We start from the raw sequence: 24019 nt of genomic DNA, 5'->3' as shown, positions 1-24019 counted from the left end.
AAAAAGTAAAATAAAAATAGCAATTTAAAAATAAATTAAAAAAAGAAAATACATAAAGTATATAAATAGAAAATAAAACACAACACAAACTAAATCATTTCTGAAAATATAAACAGCAGTACATAAGTAATAATAAGTAAATAAAATAACGTAATTAAATTTAATAATTCTGAATTTTATCTTCCAATATTGCCAATATCATTTGCCAAGTGGGGGGACAGGTGGACACACATGGGGAACTCCGCACAACACCACAACGTGCACATAGAGAGCGGAGGCCGCCGCTTCAGATTCCTAGAAGATGATCGGCTATCCAGGATAAGCACTTGTGGTCACATGACCCCCCCGGGGTCTCACCTGCGGTCAGGTATCTTCTCAGCCAATCCAAAATCTCCCACCACGGCGGTGTATCCGCTGTCATCGTATCTCACCAGGCAGTTCTAGGAAAGACAGAGAGGCCGTCACCATACATGTGAATATATTACATCTCATGTCCCGAACACACAGCAGATTGATCTAATATGTCTAATTTCTAATAGGTGTGTGGCCCCGTGTCATGGGGTCCCGGGGACCAATGTCAAATGATTTATATAATCAAGCCCAGCATCTGCCCAAGGCACCACTAGGGCTGCAACCAACGATTATTTTCATAATCGATTAGTTGGCCGATTATTGTTTCGATTAATCGGTTAATAACCTTTAAAAAAAAAAAAAAAAAAAAGCGTGGTGTATAATTTAGTTAATATTTACCGTTTTAAAAAAAGGCAATTTTATTCTTAAATATCTCTATGCAGTGGTAAATATAAATAACCAACTATATGGTTAGGGAGCAAAATATCTAATCCACTCTAATAAAAGACAGAAGAGATATACAGTATTAGAGGTGATATATACTATTAGAGGAGAGATACTGTATATACCGGTACTATTAGAAGAGATATACTGTATATACTATTAGAGGAGAGATATACTGTATATACTATTAGAAGAGATATACTGTATTTCCTCTTAGAGGCTATATACTGTATATACTATTAGAGGAGAGATATAATGCATATATTATTAGAGGGGATATATACTGCATTTACTATTAGAGGGGATATACTGTATATACTATTTGAGGAATGATACAGTGTATATACTATTAGAGGATATATAGTGTTTATACTATTAGAGGAGATATAGTGTATATACTATTAGAGGAGCTATAGTGTATATACTATTAGAGGAGATATAGTGTATATACTATTAGAGGAGATATAGTGTATATACTATTAGAGGAGATATAGTGTATATACTATTAGAGGAGAGATATACAGTGGTGTGAAAAAGTGTTTGCCCCCTTCCTCATTTCCTGTTCCTTTGCATGTTTGTCACACTTAAGTGTTTCGGAACATCAAACCAATTTAAACAATAGTCAAGGACAACACAAGTAAACACAAAATGCAATTTGTAAATGAAGGTGTTTATTATTAAAGGTGAAAAAAAATCCAAACCATCATGGCCCTGTGTGAAAAAGTGATTGCCCCCCTTGTTAAAACATACTATAACTGTGGTTGTCCACACCTGAGTTCAATTTCTCTAGCCACACCCAGGCCTGATTATTGCCACACCTGTTCACAATCAAGGCATCACTTAAATAGGAGCTGCTTGACACAGTAAGGTCCACCAGAAGATCCTTAAAAGCTACACATCATGCCGAGACCCAAAGAAATTCAGGAACAATTGAGAAAGAAAGTAATTGAGATCTATCAGTCTGGAAAGGGTTATAAAGCCATTTCCAAAGCTTTGGGAATCCAGCGAACCACAGTGAGAGCCATTATCCACAAATGGCGAAGACATGGAACAGTGGTGAACCTTCCCAGGAGTGGCCGGCCGCCCAAAATTACCCCAAGAGCGCAGCGACGACTCATCCAAGAGGTCACAAAAGACCCCACAACAACGTCCAAGGAACTGCAGGCCTCACTTGCCTCAGTTAAGGTCAGCGTTCATGCCTCCACCATCAGGAAAAGACTGGGCAAAAATGGCCTGCATGGCAGAGTTCCAAGGAGAAAACCACTGCTGAGCAAAAAGAACATCAAAGCTCATCTCAATTTCTCCACAACACATCTTGATGATCCCCAAGACTTTTGGGACAACATTCTGTGGACCGATGAGACAAAAGTGGAACTCTTTGGAAGGTGTGTGTCCAAGTATATCTGGCGTAGAAGGAACACTGCATTTCATAAAAAGAACATTATACCAACAGTAAAATATGGTGGTGGTAGTGTGATGGTCTGGGGCTGTTTTGCTGCTTCAGGACCTGGAAGACTTGCCGTGATAAAAGGAACTATGAATTCTGCTGTCTACCAAGAGATCCTGAAGGAGAATGTCCGACCATCTGTTCGTGTACTCAAGCTGAAACCAACTTGGGTTCTGCAGCAGGACAATGATCCTAAACACACCAGCAAGTCCACCACCGAATGGCTGAAGAAAAACAAAATGAAGACTTTGGAGTGGCCTAGCCAAAGTCCTGACCTGAATCCTATTGAGATGTTGTGGTATGACCTTAAAAAGGCCGTTCATGCTCGAAAACCCTCTAATGTAACTGAATTAGGACAATTCTGCAAAGATGAGTGGGCCAAAATTCCTCCAGGACGCTGTAAAAGCCTCATTGCACGTTATCGTAAACGCTTGGTTGCAGTTGTTGCTGCTAAGGGTGGCCCAACCAGTTATTAGGTTTAGGGGGCAATCACTTTTTCACACAGGGCCATGATGGTTTGGATTTTTTTTCACCTTTAATAATAAACACCTTCATTTACAAATTGCATTTTGTGTTTACTTGTGTTGTCCTTGACTATTGCTTAAATTGGTTTGATGTTCCGAAACACTTAAGTGTGACAAACATGCAAAGGAACAGGAAATGAGGAAGGGGGCAAACACTTTTTCACACCACTGTACTATTAAAGGGTCAATCTGGTTAATATCATCAGACTCATTAACTTTAACCCCATTTTGTTACTGGCCGATTAATCGATTATGAAAATAGTAATCGAATAATTGCATAATCGATTAGTTGGCGATGAATCGATTAGTTGGCGATGAATCGATTAGTTGGCGATGAATCGATTAGTTGGCGATGAATCGATTAGTTGGCGATGAATCGATTAGTTGTTTCAGCCCTAGGTACCACACATTATATAATCAAGCCCAGCATCTAATAAGGGTACCACACATTATATAATCAAGCCCAGCCTACCAAAGGTATCACACAGTATACAATCAAGCCCGGCATCTACCCAGTGTACCACTAAGCAAGCCACACATTATGTAATCAAGCTCAGAATCTGCATACCACTATGTTGGCAACCCATTATATAATTAAGCCCGGCATCCACCTAGGTTACCATTGAGTGGGCCACACATTTTATAAGCAAGTTCAACATCACCCGGGGTACCATTGAGCAAGGCATACATTAGATAATTTAGCCCAGCATCAACCCAGGGTACCACTGATTGGGCCACACATGATACAATTGGACTGGACTGGACTACGCAGAAATCTTGAGGTTTGGGGCCCCCAGAAGACCCAAACGAATGGGAAAAAAAAATAAAAATGATGTCATCCAGAGCTGCGATTGGGCGATCAGGACGATGCAGATTGTACGGAGGGGGGGGGGGGTAGTGCCACATTCATTCAAACAATGATGGAACTTCCACAAACACACAGCCTGGGGGGGGGGGGATTACCTTGGTGGTGAGATCCCGATGAAAGACACCCTTGGCGTGCAGATAGCGCAGACCCCGAGCAATGTCCAGACTCAGCTTCACCCGTACAGACCAGGAGAGGGGCTCCGAACTCTGCAGTAACTGCTCCAGGTTCCCGCCATTGATGTACTGAAAACACACATCATCAGTCAGGACAGATCTCCATACAATGTGACCACACACAGCTACAGAACTCCATACAACGTGACCACACACGGGTAAGAAAAGTCTCCAGCAATGATCAGTATTGAGGGTGGAGTACTCACCTCTGTCAGGGCATGAAGCTGCCCCTGATGCACACACACCCCCATGAACCTGAGAAAGAGAGAGAGTGAGAGTCAGCGAGAAAGTGGAGGTTCATCTTATACTAGACTTACGAGACATGAGGATAAACCTAACTCTAGGGGGTAAGGATATGGGGGGGTACACCTAACTCTAGGGGGTAAGGATATGGGGGGGTACACCTAACTCTAGGGGGTAAGGATATGGGGGGGTACACCTAACTCTAGGGGGTAAGGATATGGGGGGGTACACCTAACTCTAGGGGGTGAGGATATGGGGGGTACACCTAACTCTAGGGGGTAAGGATATGGGGGGTACACCTAACTCTAGGGGGTAAGGATATGGGGGGGTACACCTAACTCTAGGGGGTAAGGATATGGGGGGGTACACCTAACTCTAGGGGGTAAGGATATGGGGGGGTACACCTAACTCTAGGGGGTGAGGATATGGGGGGGGTACACCTAACTCTAGGGGGTGAGGATATGGGGGGGACACCTAACTCTAGGGGGTGAGGATATGGGGGGGACACCTAACTCTAGGGGGTGAGGATATGGGGGGGGGGGGACACCTAACTCTAGGGGGTGAGGATATGGGGGGGGTACACCTAACTCTAGGGGGTAAGGATATGGGGGGGTACACCTAACTCTAGGGGGTAAGGATATGGGGGGTACACCTAACTCTAGGGGGTAAGGATATGGGGGGGTACACCTAACTCTAGGGGGTAAGGATATGGGGGGGGGGGGGTACACCTAACTCTAGGGGGTAAGGATATGGGGGGGGGGTACACCTAACTCTAGGGGGTGAGGATATGGGGGGGGGGGGTACACCTAACTCTAGGGGGTGAGGATATGGGGGGGGCACCTAACTCTAGGGGGTGAGGATATGGGGGGGGGCACCTAACTCTAGGGGGTGAGGATACGGGGGGGGGGGTACACCTAACTCTAGGGGGTGAGGATACGGGGGGTACACCCAACTCTAGGGGGTGAGGATATGGGGGGGTACACCTAACTGTAGGGGGTGAGGATATGGGGGGTACACCTACATAAGTGGAAACAGAAGATTGGAGCGGCCCTACCTCAGGGTTTTAAAACGTAGGGGGGGTATGGCTGACTTACGATGTAGGAATTACAGAACATCAGGGTACACCAATCCTAATGTGCTGAGGTGAGTGGATATACTGTAGAGGCAAACCTAATATAGGACGTGGGTGTGACAGTATTCGGGGTGGGTGGGTGGGGGGGGGGAGGGGGTCGACACCTACCCGAGGATATTAGGGTGACAGAGTCGGTTCATCAGCTGGACCTCCCGCAGCATATTGGCACGGTTGCTCATCATCTTGTTCATCTTCAGCACCATGATCTGTCCGGACTGGCGATGGCGCACCTACAAGAAGAGCGACAAAATCAACTTAAACCTTCAACCAATCAAGTGTCCTTCACCCTCCTATTATACCCAATGACGCCACTGACTGGTGTAAAGGCTACAATGGAGGTAACAGATTCAGCAGCTCCAGTCCGCCTCGTCCAGTCCCCTCGCCCAGCAGCTCAGTCCGCCCCGTCCCCTCGCCCAGCAGCTCAGTCTGCCCCGTCCCCTCGTCCAGCAGCTCAGTCCGCCCCGTCCAGCCCCCTCGCCCAGCAGCTCAGTCCGCCCCGTCCAGTCCCCTCGCCCAGCAGCTCAGTCCGCCCTGTCCAGCCCCCTCGCCCAGCAGCTCAGTCCGCCCCGTCCAGCCCCCTCGCCCAGCAGCTCAGTCCGCCCCGTCCAGCCCCCTCGCCCAGCAGCTCAGTCCGCCCCGTCCAGTCCCCTCGCCCAGCAGCTCAGTCCGCCCCGTCCAGTCCCCTCGCCCAGCAGCTCAGTCCGCCCCGTCCCATCGCCCAGCAGCTCAGTCTGCCCCGTCCCCTGGTCCAGCAGCTCAGTCCGCCCCGTCCAGCCCCCTCGCCCAGCAGCTCAGTTCGCCCCGTCCAGTCCCCTCGCCCAGCAGCTCAGTCCGCCCCGTCCAGCCCCCTCGCCCAGCAGCTCAGTCCGCCCCGTCCAGCCCCCTCGCCCAGCAGCTCAGTCCGCCCCGTCCAGCCCCCTCGCCCAGCAGCTCAGTCCGCCCCGTCCAGTCCCCTCGCCCAGCAGCTCAGTCCGCCCCGTCCCCTCGCCCAGCAGCTCAGTCTGCCCCGTCCCCTGGTCCAGCAGCTCAGTCCGCCCCGTCCAGCCCCCTCGCCCAGCAGCTCAGTTCGCCCCGTCCAGTCCCCTCGCCCAGCAGCTCAGTCCGCCCCGTCCAGCCCCCTCGCCCAGCAGCTCAGTCCGCCCCGTCCAGTCCCCTCGCCCAGCAGCTCAGTCCGCCCCGTCCAGCCCCCTCGCCCAGCAGCTCAGTCCGCCCCGTCCAGCCCCCTCGCCCAGCAGCTCAGTCCGCCCCGTCCAGCCCCCTCGCCCAGCAGCTCAGTCCGCCCCGTCCAGCCCCCTCGCCCAGCAGCTCAGTCCGCCCCGTCCAGTCCCCTCGCCCAGCAGCTCAGTCCGCCCCGTCCAGTCCCCTCGCCCAGCAGCTCAGTCCGCCCCGTCCAGTCCCCCTCGCCCAGCAGCTCAGTCCGCCCCGTCCAGCAGCTCAGTCCGCCCCGTCCAACCCCCTCGCCCAGCAGCTCAGTCCGCCCCGTCCAGTCCCCTCGCCCAGCAGCTCAGTCCGCCCCGTCCAGCAGCTCAGTCTGCCCCGTCCAACCCCCTCGCCCAGCAGCTCAGTCCGCCCCGTCCAGTCCCCTCGCCCAGCAGCTCAGTCCGCCCCGTCCAGCAGCTCCGTCTGCCCCGTTCAGCCCCCTCGCCCAGCAGCTCAGTCCGCCCCGTCCAGTCCGCCCCGTCCAGCAGCTCAGTCCGCCCCGTCCAGCAGCTCAGTCCGCCCCGTCCAGCAGCTCAGTCCGCCCCGTCCAGCAGCTCAGTCTGCCCCGTCCAACCCCCTCGCCCAGCAGCTCAGTCCGCCCCGTCCAGTCCCCTCGCCCAGCAGCTCAGTCCGCCCCGTCCAGCAGCTCAGTCTGCCCCGTTCAGTCCCCTCGCCCAGCTGCTCAGTCCGCCCCGTCCAGCCCCCTCGCCCAGCAGCTCAGTCCGCCCCGTCCAGCCCCCTCGCCCAGCAGCTCCAGTCCTCCCCGTCCAGTCCCCTCGCCCAGCAGCTCACACCTCTCCCTGTCCAGTCCCCTCACCCAGCAGCTCAGTCCTAGCAGCATCCAGTCCCCTCACTTTCATCTATTAATATGTACATATGTTTTTAAAAAGGGAAAAAACATTTTTTTACTTCAAAAAATATAAATCTGCAACAAAGACCAAAATAAGGGAAGAATTTAGTGAAAGAAATGTCGCAGAGGTGGAACGGCAAGGGGTGCAGACGGGGGCCCTTATGTGACATATCTAGCTGGAGACCACCCAGATTAAAGACCCCTTTCACACTGGGGCACTTTGCAGGGGCAACAGCGCTAAAAATAGTGCCTGCAAAGCGCCCTGAAAGTGCCGCTGCTGTGTCTCCAGTGTGAAAACCCAGATGGCTGTCACACTGGAGCGGCGTGCTAGCAGGACGGTAAAAAAAGTCCTGCAAGCCGCATTTTTGGAGCGGTGTGTACACTGCTCCTTCACCGCTCTCGCCCACTGAAATCAATGGGGCAGTTGGTTTTAGCCCTTTCTCGGCTGCTAGCAGGGGGGGGGTAAAACCGCCCCACTAGCAGCCGCATACAGCCGCTAAAAAACAACGGTAAAGCGCCGCTAAAAAAGCTTTAGTGCCTTTTTTCCCCACAGACGCCGCTCCTGCCCCAGTGCGAAATGGGCCTAATTGATGACAGAGGAGATCGGGGAGAGAATTCCTGCACACGGCTGCCGGGAATGACAAATCACATAGAGGTGCCTAAAGCAACAAGACAAATCCCCCGCCATCCTTTGCAGCGCTGGGTTCCGAGATCAATTCCTGAATGAAATCTCCCCGCCTTCTCCTTTAATAATTAGAACCATGACTGGTGGATATAAGAAGATCAGCCAGAGTTTCACATTCCACGACCGATTTGCAGGGGAGCATTTGGCAGCTTAAAGTATTATCTAAGCCTAAGAACAAAGATGTCATTTATTGCGGCTTGCATAAAGTGGCTGCATTCGTTTTCTCTTTTCAGGCTTCTCTTCCCCTTTATTTTTATACATAGTGATCCTGCCAGTAATACACTTCCTGTCTCTATGATGATGACGCTCACTATACTGCATCTATGGAGCAGCAGTGTTGTCACCCTACAGAACGCATCCCCCTCTCCATATAATATACTGTAGTCCCAATACACCCAAGAGGCTTCTCTACGCTGGGAAATAGGGGGTCAGATAAGAGACCACTCCATGGGGGGGGGGGTGTAACGTAAAGGACCTCTCCATGGGGGGGGGGGGGGGTGGAGGTCACACAAGACCTCTCCATTGGGGGGGGGGGGGGTCATGCTAGAGACCTCTCCATGGGGAGGTATACATTAAAAGACCTTTGCATGTGAGTAAAGGGGGGGGGGGGTTGACGTAAGATCTCTGCATGCGAGTGAAGGGGGGTGACGCAAGGGACCTCTGCATGTGAGTGAAGGGGGGGTGACGTAACAGACCTCTGCAGGTGAGTGAAGGGGGGGTGACGTAACAGACCTCTGCAGGTGAGTGAAGGGGGGGTGACGTAACAGACCTCTGCAGGTGAGTGAAGGGGGGGTGACTTAACAGACCTCTGCAGGTGAGTGAAGGGGGGGTGACTTAACAGACCTCTGCAGGTGAGTGAAGGGGGGGTGACTTAACAGACCTCTGCAGGTGAGTGAAGGGGGGGTGACTTAACAGACCTCTGCAGGTGAGTGAAGGGGGGGTGACTTAACAGACCTCTGCAGGTGAGTGAAGGGGGGGTGACGTAACAGACCTCTGCAGGTGAGTGAAGGGGGGGTGACGTAACAGACCTCTGCAGGTGAGTGAAGGGGGGGTGACGTAAGACCTCTGCATGTGAGTGAAGGGGGGGGTGACGTAACAGACCTCTGCATGTGAGTGAAGGGGGGGTGACGTAACAGACCTCTGCATGTGAGTGAAGGGGGGGGGGGTGACGTACAGGGTGGACAACTCATGGGGCGCCCGGGCAATAGGAGATTATGGGGGCCCCCAGGCAATCAGAGATTATGGGGCCACACAGTATGCATAAACACACACACAGTATACAAATCACACAGTATACACATACATGTACACACAGTATACACAGACATGTTTCTATTGGCTGAGAAGGTACTGGAGAGGCGGGGCAGCTATAATCTCTGGATTTTTAGACCAAAGGGATGTCGGTAAGGGATATTTCAGAGACCGATGTAAAAAAAATTAAAAAAACACAAACACACAAATTTTTACATACTGTCCGTGGTTTTACTGAGGCTGGTAACCCTGATGGGGCCCCCTAGTGGCATGGGGCCCTCGGGCAGTGCCCGAGTGGCCCAATGGTCAGTCCGCCCCTGGTGACGTAACAAACCTCTGCATGTGAGTGAGGGGGGCGACATAAGGGACCTCTGAATGTGATTGAAGGGGGGGGGGGTGACGTAGGTGACCACCCCATGGGGGGGCATGTAAAAGCCCTTTCCATGGGAGGGAAGGGGGGGGTTGTCGTAAAAGACTTCTCCATGGAAGGGGGGTGGGGTGGGGACATAGGAGAGACCCTCTCCATGGGGTCAGGGGGGGTGAGTGGAGGTCGGGTCATGTAAAAAGACCTCACTCTTTGGGGGTGGGATGGACATTTAAAAGACCTCTGAATAAAGGGGGGGGGGGGTAATTTTAATGATGGCTCCCAATATGTTTGCTGCAATTTTCTCCATTTACAACATAAAATCTCAGAAATATGGCAGTAATATAATGTGAACTGCAATCAAAGGACCAGCGAGCCTCCCTCTAATCTCTGTATGGTGGAATGTCCGTGTCCCATATACAGTGCTGATGTCAGGAGTCCCTGGGTGAGGAATGCAGCTGCACTTTGCCCCCAGGTGACAGGCGGGTGGTGGCACTGCTGATAAGGCAGGAATGTCAGGGGTGCAGCTCTCCGCCATTCCAATGTACAAAACACCAACACGTGTACAACCCCAACCCAGCACCGATCCACTACTACCCTTCTACACCAAGTCCCTCCATTTATATGGCTCTGACATATACCGCAGTGCTGTACAGAGAACAATGAGCCAGTCAGTCTCTGTACAGAGGAGCTTACACTCTAATGTCCCCTCACAGTCACACACTATTATACATTTATATAGCTCTGACATGTACCGCAGCGCTTTACAGAGAACACTGAGCCAGTCACATAAGTCTCTGTACCAGAAGAGCTTACACTCTAATGGGATCTGGGACCCAGCACTGACGCTCAGTCTTTGCCTCGGTGGTATGGAAGGGTCTCTAAGCTCACAGCCTTCCATGACGATCACAGGCTCAGCTCTTTCCTTATTAGTCCACAGAGGGGTCTGTGTGTGACTCACAATTCATATCCGTGTGTGCGAAACCCGACAGCTGAGCAGACGTCAGCGCTGTACACGACGCACGCCCGCTGGTCTCCAGAGTATATCATCATTCATCTGTGTCCACCACCATCCCCACCCTACACAACATACTACTACTCCCATCATCTCCAGGGTATATCATTCATCTGTGTCCACCACCATCCCCACCCTACACACCATACTACTACTACTCCCATCATCTCCAGAGTATATCATCATTCATCTGTGTACACCACCATCCCTACCCTACACACCATACTACTACTACTCCCATCATCTCCAGGGTATATCATCCATCTGTATCCACCACCATCCCCACCCTACACAACATACTACTACTACTCCCATCATCTCCAGGGTATATCATCATTCATCTGTGTCCACCACCATCCCCCCCTACACACCATACTACTACTACTCCCATCATCTCCAGGGTATATCATTCATCTGTATCCACCACCATCCCCACCCTACACACCATACTACTACTACTCCCATCATCTCCAGGGTATATCATCATTCATCTGTGTCTACCATCATCCCCACCCTACACAACATACTACTACTCCCATCTCCAGGATATATCATCATTCATCTGTGTCCACCACCATCCCCACCCTACACACCATACTACTACTACTCCCATCATCTCCAGGGTATATCATTCATCTGTATCCACCACCATCCCCACCCTACACACCATACTACTACTACTCCCATCATCTCCAGATTATATCATCATTCATCTGTATCCACCATCATCCCCACCCTACACACCATACTACTACTCCCATCATCTCCAGGGTATATCATTCATCTGTATCCACCACCATCAATACCCTACACACCATACTACTACTACTCCCATCATCTCCAGAGTATATCATCATTTATCTGTATCCACCACCATCCTACTACTACTCCCATCATTTCCAGAGTATATCATCATTCATCTGTATCCACCACCATCTCCACCCTACACACCATACTACTACTACTACTTCCATCATCTCCAGAGTATATCATCATTCATCTGTATCCACCACCATCCCTACATACCATACTACTACGACTACTCCCATCATCTCCAGAGTATATCATCATTCATCTGTGTCTACCACAAACCCCACTCTACACACCATACTACTACTACTCCCATCATCTCCAGTGTATATCATTCATCTGTATCCACCACCATCCCTACCCTACACACCATACTACTACTACTCCCATCATCTCCAGAGTATATCATCATTCATCTGTAGACACCACCATCCCCACCTTACTACTCCTACTACTCCCATCATCTCCAGAGTATATCACCACCAACCATGATATCATTTTCATCTCATTCATCTGTATCCACCACCACCCCCACCCTACACACCATACTCCTACTACTCCCATCATCTCCAGATTATATAATCATTTATCTGTATCCACCATCTCCACCCTACACACCATCCTACTACTACTCCCATCATTTCCAGAGTATATCATCATTCATCTGTATCCACCACCATCTCCACCCTACACACCATACTACTACTACTCCCATCATCTCCAGAGTATATCATCACCAACCAGCTGTGATATCATTTCCATCTCATTCATCTGTATCCACCACCATCCTCACCCCATGCTAGTCCCTCATCGTCTCCCGAGTATATCCTCCTCAACTAGCTGCAATACAACGCCAATTCCATAAAAGTCGGGGCGCTGTGTAAAATCTAAACAATAAAAAAAAAAAAAAAAAAAATGAAAAAAAAAAAGAAAAAAAACACAGAATCCAATGATTTGCAAATCTCAAAACACAGATTTTTTTCACAATAGAAACATATCAAAAGGTTTAAAATGATAAAAAAAATATAAAAAAAAAGAGAACAATTGTAAAGAAAAAAAATTGTCATTTTGAAATTGATGGCAGCAACACTTCTCATAAAAGTTGGGACAGGGCAGCAAAAAGCCGACAAAGGAGGAAGAGCTGGAAGAACTAGGCTGACCGGCAACAGGCCAGTAACATGATTGGGTATAAGAAAGAGCATCTTAGAGAGTCAGTGCCTCAGAAGTAAAGAGGGGCGGAGTTTCACCAATCTGTAAAAAGCTGCCTCTTAAAAAAAAAAAATTCTGACAATTTCAGAATAATGTTCAATGTAAAATTGTAAAGACTTTAAAATATCATCTACTACAGTAACTAATTAAATCAAAAGAATCTGGAGAAATGTGTGTGGAAGCGTTCTATTGGATGGCGGTGATCTTTGGGCTCTCAGACGGCACTGCAATTAAAAAAAAAAAAAACGGACATGATTCTGCGATGGACCTCGTTGTATGGGCTCAGGAATACTTCCAGAACAAACAATACAAGGCGAAGAAAGAAGCCAAATCTGAACAGGATCCAGAAACGCCACTGTTGTCTACAGGCCAAAGCTCATTATAAAATGGTCTGTCGCAAAGTGAAAAACCGCTCTGGTCAGACGAATCCAAAACTGACTTTTTTGGCAACTATGGACCTTCCAGCTTCTTATCAGCGCTCGATTCAAAAGACAGCATCTCTAATGGTATGGGGTAAGGTTGCACCGCTTCTAGTATTGGTGCCGATACTCATGCAAATGCACCGATACCTGAAACCAACACTTTTAGGCTCGGTTCTTTGAGCTGGCAGCGGGTCTCCCCTGTTGTCAGCTGAAGTGTTCAAGAAGTCCGGTAATTGGAGCCGTCAAAAAAAAAAAAAAAAAAAAAAAATTAAGGGCCGGTTCACACTGCAGGCGCGGCGAGGCGTCTCCGACCTGCCTCGCCGCGACCTGCGGCGACCTCAGCGGCGACTTGCAGAGGACTTCTGTATAGAAGTCAATGCAAGTCGCCCAGAAGTAGTACAGGAACCTTTTTTCTGAGTCGGAGCGACTCGAGTCGCTCCTCTCAGAACGGTTCCATTGTACAGAACGGGGGCGACTTGCGGGAGCGAGGCGAGGCGAGTCGTGTCGCATCGCCCGCTGTGTGAACCGGCCCTTAAAATAAAGCAGCCGGCAATGTTTATTAAACAACATTGCTCAGCTGCTGAAATGCTAAAATAAAAAGAAACATAGTTTCTTTTTGTACCTGTTTCTTCATCTGCAGATCAAAAAGAGAACAAATGTTCCTCTTAAGCAAAAATTAAGGGTTAATATGCCTTAACTCCCTAATCTCCTCCATTTAATGATTATTTTTCCTGCTTTTGTGGGGTTTTTTTTGTTTTCTGTTCACGTCTATTTTATAAACGATAAACAATTAAAACTTTTTTGTTGTTTGCATTGTTAGTGAATATTTGTACAGATATATATTAACATACATTTACAAATTTCACATTGAAAAAGTGCAAAAATACACACACACAGACACACACACACACACACCTATATCAGGGTTCGACAAACCCCAGGCGCCAGGTCGCCAATGCGACCAGAAATCGCAACCTGGCGCCTAAGCTGCCACCAGTCCACTCTCTATTGATGCCCCAGACATGCAGAGCATGAACACCGACTGCCGTCCTCCTCCCTCCTCCACACTCTGCGGCGCCGCGCTAAGTCTGTGAAACTGACAAGCAAGGAAGAGAGGAGGATCTGTCAGATTTCAGCTTGATGTCGGGGTGGGCGGGACCCGGCCGGGGTGGGCGGGACCCAGCAGCTGCCACCACCTACCAGTGCAACCTGCCACCACCTACCAGTGCCACCGCCAATCAGTGCCAACTAGCGCCACCGCCAACCAGTGCCACCTGCCAACACCAACCAGTGCCACCGCCAATCAGTGCCATCTGCCAGTGACTAGTGCCACCAACCAGGGCCACCTGCCACTTCCAAACCAGTGCCACCTGCCAATCAGGGCCACCTGCCAGTTCCAAACCAGTGTCACCTGCCAATGCCAGTGTCACCTGCCAATGCCATCTGGCAGTTCCACGTGCCTGCCAGCGCCAACCAGTGCCACCTGCCAACCAGTGCCATCTGCCAACCAGTGCCACCCGCCAACCAGTGCCACCCGCCAACCAGTGCCAAGTGCCACCGCCAGTGCCAATAGTGCCACCTGCCAGTTCCAAACCAGGGTCACCTGCCAATGCCAACCAGTGTCACCTGCCGGTGCCAACCAGTGCCACCTGCCGGTGCCATCTGGCAGTTCCACGTGCCTGCCAGTGGCAACCAGTGCCACCTGCCAGTGCCAGCCAGTTCCATCTGTTGCCAGCCTTACTCTTTCTGGTCAGCCCATAACCCTGATGTAACAGCGTTTCAATGGAGTTATTGACTAGGTGCTCCATTGTGAGTTAGGGATAGGGGGTGAAAAGGAGTGGCCTTACTAACTGGCTCCTAACCTTTTTAACTGGCTCCTAAATTCAAAGCAAATTTGTTAACCCCTGAGAGATATATATATAACACACACAAATGGGAAAAAGTTTAAAAAAAATAATAATTTAATTTGTAAATAACTTTTCAATGCTTTGTATCATTGGCGACAGCTAAAGTGAAGACAAAACAGTTTCGGTAGGTATCGGCAATCAGTATCACAAAATACAAAAAGAAGGAGAGAAAAGTGTCGGCCCTCATAAAATAAAAAAACAAAAATACATAAAGAAAGAAAAAAAAAAAAAAAAAGAAGAAGTATCGCGCATCCCTGGTATGGGGGAGCATTAGTACGTATGGAAGGGCCAGCTTGCATATCTGGAAAGGGTCCACCAATGCTGAAAGATATATCCAGGTTTTAGAGCAACATATCCAGATGTCTTTCAGGGAAGGCCTTACATATTTCAGCAGGACGAATCTAAACTGCATACTGCAACTATGACAACAGCATGGCTTCCTAGTAGGAGAATCCGGAGGCTGAACTGACCTGCCTGCAGTCCAGACCTTTCACCAACTGAAAATATGAAAGATTAGAGAGAAGACCCAGGAATTTTGAATCCTATAATCAGGCAAAAAAAATGGGACAACATTCCTCTCCCCCAAACTCCAGCAACTGGTCTCCTTAGTTCCCAGACATTTACAGAGTGTTGGTAAGAGGAGAGGCCATGCTACACCGTGCTAAATGTGACCCTGGCCCAACTTCTTTGGAAGCTTTTTGTTGCCCTGTTCCAATTATTTTGAGATGTGCTACTGCCACCAATTTCAAAATTGCCCTTTCCTCCCCCCTTAAAAATGGTCCATTTCCCCAGGTTTACACATTTGATGAAATATGGGTTTACGAGATTTGCAAATCTCATTCTGTTTTTATGTCAATTTTACACCCCAATTTTTTACCCCGTTTTTGGAATTAGGGTTGTATTTCCATTTCATTAATTTGTTTCCACCACCATTCCCACTCTACACACCACCCAATAACACCACACTAGTCCCATCATCTCCTACGTATAGCATCACCGACCAGCTATTATCCTCTCCTTCCACCAGATCCACCACCAAGTACGAGTCCCATCATTTCCTACGTATAGCCTCACCGACCAGCTATTATTACCCTCTCCTTCCTCCAGATCCACCATTGTCCCCATGCACACACCACCACCCAATATACACCATACTAGTCCCATCATCTCCTGAATATACCTTCATCGACCAGAATATTAACGTCTCCTTCCCTCATAGCTACCATCATCCCCATCTAGACACCACCACCTAATATACCCAATACTAGTCCCATCATCTCCTACGTATATCATCACTGACAAGCTATTATTACCCTCTCCTTCCTACAGATCTACCATAGTCCCCATCTACAAACCACCACCTAATATACACCATACTAGTCCCGTCATTTCCTGACTATATCTTCACCGGCCATCATATTACAGTCCCCTTCCCCCATAGCCAGCATCATCACCATCTAGACACCACCATCTTATATAACCCATACTAGTCCCATCGTCTCCTACGTAGATCATCACCAACAAGCTATTACTACCCTCTCCTTCCTCTAGATCCCCCATCGTCCATCTACACACCACCAGCCAATATATACCATACTAGTCCCGTCATTTCCTGAATATACCTTCACCAGCCATCATATCACCGTCTCCTTCCCCCATAGCCACCATCATCCCCATCTAGACACCTCCACCTAATATACCTCATATTAGTCCCATCATCTCCTACGTATATATCATCACAGACGAGCAATTACCCTTTCCTTCTTCCAGATCCACCATCGTCCCTCATCTACACACCACCACCCAATATACACCATACTAGTCCCATCATCTCCTGAATATACCTTCACCAGCCAGCATATTAATGTCTCATTCCTCCATAGTCACCATTAACTCCATCTAGACACCACCACATACTGAATATACTGCCACCAGTCAGCATATTGGCCTTTCCTTCCTCCGTTCTACAATAGTAACCATCTACACACCATCACCTATTATATACACACGCACACAATGCTAGTTTCTTCATCTCCTGAGTATATCACCACTGACCGGCTTTATTACAGTCTCCTTCCGCCAAACCCATCACTGCCTAATATACCATCTCCGACTATCCATCTATATATAGATCCATCTCCGACTATCCATCTATATATAGATCCATCTCCGACTATCCATCTATATATAGATCCATCTCCGACTAGCCATCTATATATAGATCCATCTCCGACTAGCCATCTATATATAGATCCATCTCTGACTATCCATCTATATATAGATCTATATACACTCACCGGCCACTTTTTTAGGTGCACCTCTTCAATTGCTTGGTAACAAATTGCTAATCAGCCAATCACATGGCAGAAACTCAGTGCAATTAGGCATCTAGATGTGGTAGAGAAGACGACTTGCTGAAGTTCAAACCGAGCATCAGAATAGGGAAAAAAAGGGGATTGAAGTGATTTTGAATGTGGCATTGTTGTTGGTGGCAGACGGGCTGGTCTGAGCATGTCTGAGATTTTCACACACATAACCATCTCTCGGGTTTACAGAAAGTGGCCCGAAAGAGAAAATATTCAGTGGAGCGGCAACTGTGTGGAGGAAAATGCCTTGTTGAGGTCAGAGGAGAATGGGCAGACTGGTTCCAGATGATAGAAAGAAAACAGTAACTCAAAAATAACCACTCATTACACCCAACGTATGCAGAATACCATCTCTGAACACACAACACATCCAAATCTTGAAGCAGATGGGCTACAGTGGCAGAAGACCACACCGGGTGCCACTCCTGTCAGAGAAGAACAAGAAACTGAGGCTACAGTTGGCACAGGATCACCAAAAATTGGACAATAGAAAATTGGAAAAACGTTGCCTGGTCTGACGAGTCTGGATTTCAGCTGCAACATTCAGATGGTGGGGTCAGAATTTGGCACATGGATCCATCTTGCCTTGTATCACCGGTTCAGGCTGGTGGTGGGGGTGTAATGGTGTGGGGGATGGGGTATCACCGGTTCAGGTTGGTGGTGGTGGTGTAATAGTGTGGGGGAGATTTTCTTGGCACACTTTGGGCCCCTTAGTACCAATTGAGCATGGCTTAAATGCCACGGCCTGAGTATTGTTGCCGACCATGTCCATCCCTTTATGACTACAGTGTCCCCATCTTCTGATGGCTCCTTCTAGCAGGATAATGCTCCATGTCACAAAGCTCCAATCCTCTCACTACTGGACAATGAGGTCCCGGTCCTCCAATGGCCTCCACACTCACCACATCTCATCCAATAGAGCACCTTTGGGATGTGGTGGAACCGCAGATTGGCATCATGAATGCGCAGGCGACAAATCTGCAGCAACTGTGTGATGCCATCATGTCACTATGGAGCAAAATCTGAGGAACTTTTCCAACACCTTGTTGGATCTATGCCACCAAGTAATATAATTTAAGTAATTTATAATAAATAAAGTAGCCGGTGTGTGTGTCTCTCTCTCATATATATATATATATATATCTATATCTATATCTCTATATCTCTATATCTCTATATCTCTATATCTCTATATCTCTATATCTCTATATCTCTATATCTCTCTATATATCTCTATATCTATATATCTCTATATCTATATATATCTATATATCTATCTAAAGGCTGAAGCTTTTTTTTCCCTTCACAAATTCTATGCATTAAGGTAAAAAACCTGTGCAGCCCCCTCCCCTAATACTTTCCTGAGCCCGTTCTCGATCCAGCGATGTGCACCAGAGCAGAAGCTCTCCCGGGTCTCTGCCTCCTCACTGGCTGGGACACTCACCGGCTCCCACTGAGGCCAATCACAGCCTGCAAGGAGGGAGCGAGGCGCGGGGGTTCGAGCCCCGCTCTGCGTGTCTCAGACACACAGGAGGCAGTTGGGGAGCAAGCATGCCCAGTGCCCCCCAGTGCAAGCTTGGGAGCACTCAGCAGGAGGGAGGAGCCAGGAGAACCAGTGGGGCACCAGAGAACTGTGTAAAACCATTACAGAGCTGGCAAGTATAACAAGTTTGTAAAGGTTCAAATAAAAAAAAAATAAAAAATATTTAAAATAACAAAAACGCTTTGGAGTGTGGTGGAGGATCTCTGCCATTTTTGGAGGTGTGTGATCTACAACGGTAAAGAAAATTACGTGGCAATTGATGGTAAGATGGATGCAGCATATAATTAGGAAGGGTCCAGGAGGGATATTTGCATCCATAAGTCTAGAAGCTGAGCACGGGGCACACTTAGCTTTTCCCCAAACGTGACAATGATCTCAAAACAGAAGGCCGAGTCAACCCTTCGAAGGCTGCACAAGAAACAGTGAAAGTTCTAAAGTGGCCTTCACAATCTCCTGACATCTCCACCACCTTGGGGAGACCTCAAACACGCAGCTCATGCTAGGCAACCAAAGAATTTGCAGGATTTGGAAAGCTTCCTTACCGAGAAGAACAGGCAGCTTTACCACATGAAACAAAAAATAGGAGGCCTCATCGACAACGAAAACAAAAAAAATAAAAAAATGCAAAAGGGGGGACTCATTGGAAGCCTCCAGATAAGGTGGTCCACAGATGCAAGCCAGCAGGATCAGCTCCTCATCAGAAATGAATAAGGATTTACTGCTGCACGGGGGATCTCACCAAAAAGGTCAGCATAACGTTATTTACTACTAGGATAATGTCCGGAACCTACAAAACCCAAGTACAGGTCATACAATGTGCACTGTAAAAAAAGTGTAAGTCTTGTATACTCCAACAGTGAGACCTCCCACCATGGTTCCTGGCTCTGATCCTGTCCACCTAGAAAATGTGTACCAGTAATGACCATGCGCTATAAAAGGTCCCCCTTGTATCTTCTCACCCCAACACGTTAGTCTCTCTGTATACAGCATAGTGTAAGTGACAGAGCAGGGAAATGCCATTGCACTCCAAGCATTGCCAGCAATTGGAAGCGGAGAGGAGTGGTCGGTATCCAGGTTTCCATGTCCCCGGGCCTATTCTGATAATTACTATACATAACAGTTCCTCCCGTTTCTAGGAATGGTTTACGTTGACATTTGCCTCCTGGGTGACTCAGGCAGACATATTTATAGCTCTGAGATGACTCCACAGAGACTTCACCCCCAACAGGAGTCCCTAATTAGGGCTGATTCAATAATCTTCATCTGAAGAACATATGGCAAGGGCCTGCGTCAATGGGCTTTTATTCGCTTCAAGCAGGTTTTGCATTCACATACCAGGCTATAGGACTTAAACCCCCCTCATAAAAGCAGGCCAACTGCATGCGCAGGGGTGGGGGGCGGCCAACTGCGAGTCAGAAGCCGATGAAGGCGTTTATAGAAGGCCAGGGGCAGTCCTATAACCATTAGTCAGTCGTGTAAGCGCCCACTGTACTGTTGCCGTGACTACCATTGTGTCGCACGCATGCGCTTTGTTAACGTCCTTTGCTGCACTGCACGTCCACCAAAAACACAAAAAAATAAAAAATAAAAAATATACAGACATCCAGTCACAGATACTATGGGAACACCAATGGCGGAGCCGAATGAACATGCAGCTATTCCAAACTACACTTCTCACTGACTCCCAGATACTGAGGATAGGTGTACAGCATCATTTGGCATGAGCCTGACGTCCAATAAGGAAACTCATCCATCATGGGTCACATGGCACAGGGTCCAGGAACCAAATCCATCATGGGTCACATGGCACAGGGTCCAGGAACCAAATCCATCATGGGTGACATCATGGCACAGGTTTTAAAACCAAATCCACCATGGGTCACATGGCACAGGTCTAAGAACCAAATCCACCATGGGTCACATGGCACAGGTCTAAGAATCAAATCCACCATGGGTCACATGGCACAGGTCTAAGAATCAAATCCACCATGGGTCACATGGCACAGGTCTAAGAACCAAATCCACCATGGGTCACATGGCACAGGTCTAAGAACCAAATCCACCATGGGTCACATGGCACAGGTCTAGGAACCAAATCCACCAGGGGTCACATGGCACAGGTCTAGGAACCAAATCCACCAGGGGTCACATGGCACAGGTCTAGGAACCAAATCCACCATGGGTCACATGGCACAGGTCTAGGAACCAAATCCATCATGGGTCACATGGCACAGGTCTAGGAACCAAATCCATCATGGGTCACATGGCACAGGTCTAGGAACCAAATCCATCATGGGTCACATGGCACAGGTCTAAGAACCAAATCCATCATGGGTCACATGGCACAGGGTCCGGGAACCAAATCCATCATGGGTCACATGTCACAAGGTCAAGGAACCAAATCCATCATGGGTCACATGGCAGAGATCCAGGAACCAAACCCCCTATGGGTCACATTACATATGAAGGCTGTAGTTCCTGCTTAGACTTGCACCATGCAAAGCTGGATATACACTAAACAATCAGATTGTACAATCTCTTTTAGATCTGGATTGTGCAAGTTTGCACGGTCAGATTGCACAGTGTATGGCCACCATTTATCAGCATACCCAGACCGGAAAACACCAACTACCTGCCCAATAAACAGCCAGGATCTGAGGGGGCTCAGACTCGCCACAGCTTTTAATAAATGTGAGAAGCTCACAGTGTGCGGTGAAATCAGAGTAAGTTATCCGAGTACAGGAGAGCCTGGAGCTCAGATTTGAGAGTGCCCCTCCCCCTCCATGCCTGGCACTTGGCGTTGGTTCAGCATTAATAGCAGGCTGCTCTTTGTGTCCTCCCAGGATAGAAAAACCAGAGAAGAAAAAAGTTATTTCCTAGGTTGTTATTATGACGTTTTTTGTGGCTTAGTAACCTGCATTCACCGCACTCTGCCCTCGACGTGGTGCCTCCCGAGAGAGGTTACCTGTAATCACCTCAACACAAATAATTCCACCACCAAAGATGTTCCCCTGCCCACTATATGTGGAGCTTGGGGTGCCTATTACTACCAGTGTGAGGCACCATACTAGGAGCTCCCCTCGTTTGCGTCCTACTACCCCATGTGTCCTTTATGTGTGCTGGCCCTTTAATAAGCATGTCAAGGTGGCCGAGATCAACACTATCTGTACAAAGCAAAGGTGGAGCCGGCCTGAGGGCGCAGCTACAATACCAGAGCTGATAAAAGCCCAGTGTGGCCCGTGTGAATAGAGGGTGAGGTGCCCGCCGCAGCAGATACATGGGCAGGGTGGGGGCCCAGGAGCCTGCAAGCATAAAATCCCTCAATGCTCTGAGGTCTGCAGTCTAGAATATGGGTGACTGAGGACTCAGGTGGTCGGGGGTCTACAGATGTGATGGTGGGCCATATTATGGTGTATGGAGTATGACGTCTAGGTGGTCCGGGCTCTGCAGACGCGATTGTGGGCCATAATGTTATGTATCGAGTATGGACATTTGGCTGGTGGTTGTCAACGTGTTCTGGGGTCTGTAGATGCAAATGGTGCCCCATAATGCTCTGTATGGAAGATGAAATCTGGGTGGTGGTGGACCAGGTGGTGAAGGTTCTGCAGACATGATGATCAATCCCATGATTAAGTCTGATGTGACGAAACATGTCGGGGGCGTGGCTATCTGGTGACTATTGAGCTGACATACACGGAGCTGGGAAGGAGGCACAGGACTAAGAGGACTGTTTCATCTGACTTGAAGGCGCCCTTTTTCGAATAGACCTGCTGTGTGGGACCAGGCGGGACGCACGAGGAGGGGTGAGATCAAGCGATACAGTACCGGATCTTATGAGTCCGCCGTGACCACCAATGCCCCGACGTATTCAGAATAGTATTGTGGAGGGAAGTTGTGAAGCGAGTCTTTTTACTCTCTTGAAGTGATTTTGCGTTTTTAAGTTCATGTGAGTGCATAAGGAGTGAGATTTTTTATACATTAAAGAGTGTTTGCAGTATTACACTATTGGGGTCTCCCTCTGTGATTTCTCTTTGAGGTATATATTTATACAATGAAGTGCATAAGTGGAGAAGTTCCAATCGGATGTGCTGGGGTCTGAATTTCATCTTGAGAGATCATTTGAAAGCCCTTGAGCCTCACACGAGAGTGTAAGGCTTAGCAGTCGGTGAGTGTTTTCACGAAGGGGGGAGCATAAATCACGGATGGTGTGGTGAAGGAGTCACTTGTAGAAAGGAATCTGAACACTGGATATTCTTCTTATGCATATATAGAAAGACTTTCTGTAATCTGGATGCTTTTTCGAATATTGTGTGGTGGATGGACTATATTCACATTCGTTTATATATTTTTCACTATATGTGTAATTTAAATGTAAATTTGGGTATTCACTGAGTGATTAATATTTATATATTTTGTTATTGATTAGACAATTTATGATTTGAGATAGGATCACTGAGTATTTGTGCACTGAAAGGTACACAGGTTATAGCGCCACGTGCAACTAATTAGTTTTTTGGGAAGTTTACTACTATTTTTGTATGCACCTTTTTATATGAGACATGATGATGCCCCTTAATGCTCTGTATGGCGAATGAAATAAGGGCGGTGGTCCAGGTGGTCAGGGATTTATAGACATGAAAGTATCCCTTAATGTTCTGTATGTAGTGTGAAATCTAGGCGACGTGGGCCTAATAGGTTAAGGGTCTGTAGACCTGATGGTGACCTGTAATGTTCTGTATGAAATATGAAATCCGGGGCATGGTGGGCCTAGGTGGTCATCAGGAGTCTGCAGATGTGACAATGGCCCTTAATGCTCTGCAGGGAGTATGAAAGCTGGGTGGTGGTGGTGGCCCAAGTGGACAGGGGTTTGCAGACCTGATGGTGCCCTTTAATATAGGGATGCACCGAATGGGTTTTTTGGTGCCGAAACCGATACCGAAAATGAAAAATACACTAGGCCGAAAACCGAAACCGATACCGAAACAGCACCGATACCGAAAATGACTGTTTTAAAAAAATATTTTTATACAGGAGGTGGTCAGAGACTGGCGACATGGTACAGGAGGTGGCCAGAGACTGGCGACATGGTTCAGGAGGTGGCCAGAGACTGGCGACATGGTTCAGGAGGTGGCCAGAGACTGGCGACATGGTTCAGGAGGTGGCCAGAGACTGGCGACATGGTTCAGGAGGTGGCCAGAGACTGGCGACATGGTTC

The 24019-nt window shown here is 48.3% G+C and overlaps 1 protein-coding gene across 2 annotated transcripts in view; it reads right to left on the bottom strand.

The window, feature by feature from the left end:
* The window catches only part of LOC143956888 (uncharacterized), a 72551-nt gene that overhangs the window by 11087 nt on the left and 37445 nt on the right, over nucleotides 1-24019 (bottom strand). For both annotated transcript variants that reach the window (XM_077467050.1, XM_077467051.1), the window contains 4 exons: nucleotides 5291-5412; nucleotides 4014-4062; nucleotides 3730-3876; nucleotides 358-440 (listed from right to left, as the gene is read on the bottom strand). In XM_077467050.1, the coding sequence (XP_077323176.1) occupies nucleotides 358-440; nucleotides 3730-3876; nucleotides 4014-4062; nucleotides 5291-5412 (401 nt within the window). The remainder of the gene's footprint in view (nucleotides 1-357; nucleotides 441-3729; nucleotides 3877-4013; nucleotides 4063-5290; nucleotides 5413-24019) is intronic.

Source organism: Lithobates pipiens, unplaced genomic scaffold (genome assembly GCF_037356315.1).
Source record: "Lithobates pipiens isolate NorthernLeopardFrog02 unplaced genomic scaffold, aLitPip1_a1.2 Scaffold_44, whole genome shotgun sequence".
In the NCBI taxonomy this organism is placed as follows: Eukaryota; Metazoa; Chordata; class Amphibia; order Anura; family Ranidae; genus Lithobates; species Lithobates pipiens.
This window is presented reverse-complemented; position numbering and strand designations above follow the sequence as displayed.